This window comes from Elephantulus edwardii, unplaced genomic scaffold (assembly GCF_000299155.1).
Source record: "Elephantulus edwardii isolate Elephantulus edwardi_28Jun2011 unplaced genomic scaffold, EleEdw1.0 scaffold00022, whole genome shotgun sequence".
Classification (NCBI taxonomy): domain Eukaryota; kingdom Metazoa; phylum Chordata; class Mammalia; order Macroscelidea; family Macroscelididae; genus Elephantulus; species Elephantulus edwardii.
In genome coordinates, this window is record NW_006399772.1 from 18359950 (window position 1) to 18368576 (window position 8627).

The 8627-nt window shown below is 36.2% G+C and overlaps 1 protein-coding gene across 5 annotated transcripts in view; it reads left to right on the plus strand.

The window, feature by feature from the left end:
• The window catches only part of FOXP2 (forkhead box P2), a 347008-nt gene that overhangs the window by 7468 nt on the left and 330913 nt on the right, over positions 1–8627 (plus strand). For 2 of the 5 annotated variants that reach the window (XM_006882656.1, XM_006882657.1), the window contains exon 2: positions 2174–2179. The exons of the other annotated variants lie outside the window; for them this stretch is intronic. In XM_006882656.1, coding sequence (XP_006882718.1) covers positions 2174–2179 — 6 coding nt within the window. The remainder of the gene's footprint in view (positions 1–2173; positions 2180–8627) is intronic. 5 annotated transcript variants of the gene reach the window in all.

Below are 8627 nucleotides of genomic sequence, written 5' to 3' on the forward strand. Positions count from 1 at the left end.
AATAAGTATTCAACATTAACAACATACAGCTAAGGAGTATAATGCTGATGTACAATTTTTTTTATTGGTGTTTTGGTTTTTTGCCAAAGAGGAGGTAGTTGTAAAATATAAAGTTGTAGGCACAGTGTGGTTACATTCTGCTGGAGGCGGGAGTGTCTGGGAGGGCTTAGACCCTTGTACAGACATGGTTCAAGGAGGCCCCATGGTCCTCGGTTATCACTGACTTTTTCTAGTAGATGGCCCATTCCCATCTTCAGGCATATGGGCAATTTCTCATTTCTTTTCATTCATTCTCTACCTTTACATACAGTCTAGTAGACAGACTTGTCACAAGATCGTTCTTGGTTAACTTTCCACAAATTACGAGCCCACAAGTCTCCATTTTGAGTTAAAAGATGTTTACAGGAAATCTCTGTTGATTTATAAGGAAAAAGAAATAAAAAGAGACATGATTTATGTTAATGGGAAATCTACATTTTCCTTCTCTGTTTACAAACAGAACATGTGTCCTGTCTACATACAGATGTCTGTTTTGTGGACAGAGCTTCTCATTTTAATTCCCTACTCATAAGTTTGATCTGTTTTTAACTTGGCTTCAATTTCATTTATTATGTGAAGATTACAATGCAACAATCTCCTTGATACATGTTGTCTGTATTTAGTGATGAAATTAGGGCAAAACAAAATTTGCAGAAGCAATAAATAATTATTTAAAATCCACTACTGAAAGAATCTAGGAGTTACTATTTTAGTACCTTTCTTTAACTCTTTTGTGAAAAGAGGATGACTATATTATAAAAGTAAAAGACGCATTCAATATATATATTCCAAGTTCTAATTTTAAACACATATAAGCAACTGTATGATAAATGTGTAATAAAATGATAGTTCAAAAAGAAATGTTAACATGTATTCCTTCACATTAAGGGCCCTGATAGACTTTTATGTTTAACTAATAGCTGCAATGACTTGGCCCTGTGGGGCCATAACACATGTCTTGTTGATATCAGTGGAAAAATAGAAATAGTATCAGTCTGGGGGTATTGCCTTATCTGACTATGAAAACAACTTTTTACATATTTACTATATATGTGTGTGTATAAAGACATCTGTTTGTATATATACATGGAGAAGTTTTTAAATGCACACACTGTCTTTTGCACACTCATCTGTTGATGATATGCAGGGCAAGGAGTAAATTAATGCTGAAAATCATTACATGTGATGTCAGTATGGCAGTTAAAGTGTTAGCTTTTTAATATTTTTCAATTCATTCTAAAACATAATTAATTTACAATAATTACTTTTTGTACAATACTAAAAACTGAACAGTGCAGAAGCAAGATCCTGTGAAATGCTACATGATAAATTTATCATTATCTAAAGAAAAAACCTATAATGTGGGTTTCTGATTTTTTAAAAAAACATATTACTCATGCATTGATATGTTCTATCTAATATGATTTCTAATAGAAAAATTAATTTCTCATAAAATGAAATTAATTTTCCATGTTACAGTTAGTTATATAAAGTCAACTTTTAGATACATGTTGTTATTTTTGTTGTGTATCATTGAGTCAGAACATACTCATAGCCAACCCGCTAGGGGGTTTTTCAGGCACAGTTAATAGCATGAGAGGAGATTGCCCATCTTTCTCCTGCAGATCACCTGCTAGTTTTTAACCATACGCCTTCAGGATTGCAATGCAAGTTTTTACGACTTGGCTACCAGAGTTAGGGAGCTAGCTAGAAAGAAAGATACATATATACATACATACATGCATACATATGTAGCTAGCCAGCTAACTAGCTAGATAGCTAGATAGATAGCTGACCCTCCAGTGCATTTTTTGTTGGCAGTGTAGCCTCTTATCATTAGGCTATCAGGACTTATATGTATATGTACGTATGTATGTGTGTATGTATGTGTGTGTGTGTATGCATGCACATGTATATATATATGTATGTATGTGTGTATATATAAAATAATCTTTATTGTTTATGTAGTAAGACTGGGAGTTAATAGAGCAGAAGTAAGTAATAGCAATAATTGATTAGATTCCGTTTTCTTTGAAGGTGGGTTTTCCCCCCTTTTATAGTATAGTCTGTTTATTTAAGAAAACCAAATTATGATGTATGAAAATTAGCTTCTCTCTAAAAAGCCTTATTTAAGGAACAGGTAATTTTAACTCCATTTACGAATAGATAGTTACTCTTTCATAAATAGGCATAAGTGCAACCACAGGGTGTTCCTTAGAGCCAAGAATGGCAAAACTTTGTCTCCTATGCTTTGGGCAGGTTGCCAAGAGGGAAAAAGACATCGTGTTGGGAAAGGTGGGGTGTAAGAAAAGATAGGAAGACCTTCGACTAGATGGATTGACACAGCACCTCTAACAGGGGGCTCAGGCATGGCAGTGATCATAAGGACGGCAGAGGATAGGGCAAGGTATCTCATCTGTTGTTTTAAGGTCACAGATTTGAAGTCAGCTTGACTTTATCAAGCACAATAACATCATCCCACAGAAAGAGAACTGTGGGGACATCGTCCTTAGCATATTTCAAAGTCTGTGCTTCTCTCGCTGTTTAAATTGACCAGTGGCTCAGTGAAAGAAAGGTGGACAGTCTCTTCCCATGTGATTTACAGCCTCAGAAACCCAACAAAGGATCAGCTATGAGTTGGTTCCAACTCTCAGCAATGAGAGTGAGAATGGGATCACACAAGTTGTATAAAAATATCCCTTCAAATGGCTCTCCAAAGTATTGATTCAATTCTGAGATACTAATGATAGAACTAGTGATAAAATAGAAAGGTCATTCTTTTATCCAATTAATGGATAGGTTTTGAAGAAAAATATGTTTGTTGACTCTTTTTCATAATGCTCTAATCCCAGAAGCTGTTTTAATTTACATTTCAACCTCATTACTGTCAAGTTAGAATCAGAGCTGGCCTTCTGTAGGTTTTCTGGACCTGTAAATTGCATGGGAGGAAATGGTCTTTTTTTTGTCTTGCATTCATTTGTTTATTGTTGTTGTTCTATGCCATCGAGTCTCCTGTGGTTCATAGGGACCCTATGTACAATAGCCCTAAACCCTTCGAACTTCTTGTGTGACTCTTACTGTCTCTGACACACCTAATTCCATTATTCCAGTCACTTAATCAGTCCATCTCATTGTGGGTCTTCCTTTCTTATACTGTCCCTCCACCTCCCAAGCATGGTGTCCCTCTCCAAGGACTGGTCCTTCCTTGCAGAATGTCCAAAATATGTCAGACAAAGCTTCAGAATCTTTGCCTCCAAGAAGCATCCTGGTCTCACCTAGGATGAACTTGTTTGTTCTCATAGCAGCCCATGACATATTCAATACTCTTCTCCAGCACCACAGTTCAAAGGTATAAATTCTCCTTCTATCATCCCTAGTCATTGTACAGCTCTCTGATGTATAGCAGTTAATTGCAAAGACTATGGCCTGGATAAGATGCACCTTACTCTCCAGACTGACATTGTTGCTCTTCAGTACTTTGAAGAGGTCTCTGACAGCAGCATTTCCGAATGCAATTCATCTTTTAATTTTCTGGTTGCTGGTACCAACAGTATTGATTGTGAAGCCAAGCAAACTAAAGCTGTTAGCAATCTCAACTCTTCACCATCTATCTTGATGCTGCCATTCAGCCTAGTGGTGAGAATCTTTGTTTTCTTGATGTTGTGCTTCAATCATTCATTCACTAGGTTCAACAAATATCAGCCAGTTACTTTTTTAATACTTGTTGAAAGACAGGTGACAAAAGTATTTTCCCATGTTTCTATTCAGAAGATACTCTTCCAGTGATACTGGTAGATGTGGTGTGAAGATTGACTTAAAAGGAAAAGTTTCAGGAAAGACATTCTAACTATGCTTCAAAGGTTAGGTAAGGATTGGTGAACAAAAAAAAAGTAAAATTCTAGAATGAAAGAACAGGGTGCACATTGATTGATAGGAAAATATCGAGGAAAGTACACTATATTGAGGACTATTTCATGTATTTTGGTGTATCTTAAACAGAGTGTAATTGTGAGACAAGTTGGACTGGTAGATAGTGTAGCACATAGACAAGATCTAATTTTGGGAAATCTTGCGTTTTGTGTCCAGAAAACATGACTTTTATTCTATGGGTGCTGAGAGCCATTGAAGTTTGTTTGGTTTGGTTGTTGATTTTGTTTTTTTAGTAGAGACATGATGGCAGATTTATATCTTAGAAAGACAGGATTATTATGGTATGATGTAAGCAAGAGCAGTATTGAAAATGAAAAGGAGACAATCTTAAGAAGCACAGCCAATAATTCTTGGATAGTGTATGGACTGTAAAGCATTGGAAAGAATTACAAAACAAGTCTGGGGTTTAGAGAAGTGATTAAGAGAATCAAACTCATTTAGTTTAATGCTAATTATCAGCTAAGTGGTCTTCTCTTTATGAACTAGAAGGATCATAACTAATAGGATTATATTTTTGGAGTTAATAAATTCATGCTTATAAAATGCTTAGCATGTCTTATTAATTTATCCAGCACATGTTTATCATGTGCTGTATAAAAGGCATTTTGCTAAGAAGCAGATAAAATATTGAGCAAAACTTACCCTCATGAAACTTACTGTCTATTTGCGAGATAGATGTCAATCAAATAATCATATACAAATATAAGTTGTAACTGACAAATACTTCAAAGGAGATATGAATGTTATTTTAAGAGCATTAAGCAGATAGTGCCAATGATGTTTGAGCAATGATCAGAAGTTTATAAGTGAAAAATAGTCACAGAGAGACATTTCTATAATCTACTACATACTAAGCATATACCCATATGTTGTTAGGAGCCCTTGAGTTGTCTATGATGCATAGTGACCCTGTGAAAAATAGATGGAAATCCTGCCATGCACTGTTCTTGCAGACTCTACAATGTTCCAGTACATTGCTTGCCTTTAGCCTATTATGGTATTTATCATGTTATGGTGATAATAGTGAGATAATGTCTAAAAATCATCCTTAAGCTTAGACTAGCAGTTGGGAATATAACTGCTTTTATGAAAATATAATCAGCTTTTACCTCGCTTCAGTGGTGTGTTGTTGTCAATTGCAGTGATCCCATGAACAAAAGGCCTGAAACCCTTCCATAACCATCGCCGTTTATCAAAGTTCACAGTTTCCAGAGGCATACTGTTTAGGAAGTGGATGCCACCTCTGCTTCCAGTTAGTGTTGCGTAGTCTTAGATTTATTGACTTTTTAAAATTCAAACTTTATCTTCTCATGATGTTTTGAGTGAGTTGAAAGTGATACCACTTTTTAGTGTTAATTGGCACATGTTGTATTGTTATTAGATGTAGGATGCTTGTATGATTCACTCGTCTCTAACTTTTCATAGACTTTCGTGAGTCATACAGAATACGACGTTAAAATATACCTTTGTAGCTTTTAAGAAAATGTGTTCTTTGAGTACCAAGCCCTCAAAGAAGTCTATGCACCAGCATAGGGAGGAGACCTAGATGTCATTAGTTTTGTTTGAATAGTGTGTTACCAGCATGGGATTATTCCTCCTCTTACTTTGTTAAGAAATCATTAGTGCAGCCGTTGGTTCAATTCAGCCTTGTCCTCCTACCAGATATCTCTTGCAGTATAGTGAAGTAGCATTAAGACTGTTGTCATGCTGTCCAGAGGAGCCAGTCCTGAAAAAGGACATCAGGCTTGGACAAGTGGAGAGCCAGAGAGGGAGAAAAAGGCTCTCAAAGAGTTGGATTTATAAAAAGTGATTGGAACTATGGGCTTAAGCACAGAAAGATTATGAGGAGAACACATGATCAGGCAGAGTTTTGTTTTGTTGTTCATAGGGTTGTTTTGAGTTGGCGTCTGCTCAGCGGTATGTAACGACAACAACAATTTGAGAATGGAATAATTTTAATAGAAGAGTGCCACATGTATAGCAAGTGCTCAGTAATAACCAGCTCTAACTCAAGAGCAATGACTTTAAAAAATACTACGTAACTTGGGAGAGACTGGAGATCATTATGCTGCGTGAACTAACTCAGTATCATAAGGACAAATACTGCATAAGATGATGATGATGATTATAAAAATAGAAAGATAAGTAATAAAACATGTGACCCAGGAGAAGAAGGGGTTGGAGTAGAGGGGTGGGAACGAGCAGGGGCAATGTCACAGGGTCACAGAATTTGGTAGGTTGAAGGAGAGGGTAAAGGAAATGGGAAAGATCTGGCAAAGACCTGAAAAGACAGGTTAATAATGGGCATAGTCTGATGATGATTCCTTTTATAAAACCTAATGCATGGGAATGACTGTGTGAAACACAATGTGAATGAACTTTGTAAGCAAACCAATAGAAAATAATTTTTAATTAGCTGTAAGAATTATTACTGTTATTATCAGTTAATGAAAGGGTCTTTTATGAATCGTGCCTAGTGAAATGTCACATATCCTGCTTAAATAGCCTATGAACAAGAAAGAGGACCCTCGGCACCTGAAGCTCATGTCCTTTACTGAACGACAGACTATGGACCAGGACTTGCTCTGATTAAGTCTTCATGGTCCCATAGATTTATAGGTTTATTGGATCTAATTCAGGAAGTTCTAGCCATCCTTGACTATTGAGCACTTGAAAGTGGCTAGTCTGAGTTGGGATGTTATAAGTTTAAGCGAAAGTTGTCTTTTGAAGATTTAGTATAAAAGAATGAATGCAAAATAGCTCATTAATGATTTTTGTCCTGATCATATCTTAAAATTATGATTTTTTAAAAATGCATTCAGTTAAGTAAAAGATGTAATTAATTTTTTTCTATTTCTTTTTCACTTTTTGTACCTACAATATTGAAAAGTATAGCTGTGGCTCACATTTCTTGTGGATATCCTTAATACACTAGTTCCTGAAATGAATTTTGAAACACTTTGTTTATGGCAAAGTCCATGAGGAGTTGCACTCTTAACCCAAAAGTGGTGCCACGTTGGTGTTCAGACACGCCAGCAACTCTGCACGAGGAAGATAGGTAGTCTCCTCCCTTGCAATTTATAGCTTCTAAAAAGCTACTGGCGTCTTTTGTCAATTCTGACTCAATGGAAATAAGCTTGAGTTTTGGTTTTGCTTTGTTTATTTGTCATTGGCACAAAACGAACCTTTGTTTTTTTGTGTCTTTCAGTTGATGTTTGAATTGTAAGTGATCAACAAATGAGTGTTCTCTAATCAATCAGTACCTGTTTACTATAATTGTATCAGGATACCAAGTTCAACTTGACTTCATGCTACAATAGTAGGGGATGTTCATGTTATCTTTGAAAGAGATCTTGTTGGAAAAAAAATCAGCGAGAGATAGATCTGAAACTATTTCTGCGGTGCTAATGTTTTTTATAAAGACTTTAGTACAAATTATTCTGTAACTTGTGGGTTTCAAGTTATAATTTTCTTATACTAAATGGCCTTGTAAAATAATTTTTTGTTTTCTTGGACACATGTAAAATGAAAGAGTTGCATTAGGAAACACTTTCAACTTCATAGCTCAAAAATTTTATAATTCTATTATACTAAACACTGTTAAAATAATATTTGTCTTATTTTGTGAACTTAGGCATGATATATATTGAAGAATGAAGGAGATGATACATATCCTTCTGAACCTTTAGTTTCCTTTTATGTAAAGCAATTAAAGTTTTATGTATTTTGGGCATTGTACCACTCTGCTTTAGAGTCATCGCCAAATTATTGTGGAGTAATGATACCATTTTGAGGACTAAGGTGCATCTGAGTCAGGCTATAGTCTTTCCATCACTTGATAATGCACCTGAGTTATGGAGAATGAGTAACACTGACAGAAAAATAATTTATGTCTTTAAACTGTGGTGTTGGAGAAGAGAACTGAACATTCCGTGAACTTCCAAATGAACAGATAGGTCTTGGAGAGGGTTAAAGCAGAGTGCTCTTTGAAGGCAAGAGTGAAGAGGCTCCACCTCACATAGTGTGGGCATGTTGCAAGGAGGGGCTCTTCCTTGGAGAGGGACATGATGCTGGAAAAGGTGGAGGGTCAGTAAAGGAAAGGGAGACCCTCAACCAGGTAGACTGAGAAGGTGACTGCTACAATTGGACTCGTGTGTCAGAAGTGTGAGGATGATGCAGAAAAGAGCAGGGTTCAAATGTTTTCTTCATAGGCTTGCTATGAGTCATTCTCAACTTAGCAACACATGATATCAATACCAACCACTCTGAGACATCCTACACACACTGAAATGCGTATAATCAGAAGGACAGATACTCCAAGAATTGGAAAATATTATGAAGGAGCAGCAGAAACCTTCATGCATTTCTAGTGGAAATGTAAAATGGGTCAGCCCCTTTGGAAAAGCGTTTGCTTACTTTTTGTAGGGTAAATGTACATTTACTGTTATTGGGTACTGTTGAGTCAGAACCAACACATAGCTGACTCTCCAGTGGGTTTTCAGAGGCAGTAAATTGCATGGGTGGAGACTGTTCATTCTTCTCCTGTAGAGCAGCTGGTGGATTCAAATCACGTACCTCTGCATTGAGTCAGCCACAGTTTGTTATGATCCACATAGTCAAATGCCTTTGCATAATCAATGAAACACAGATAGACATTC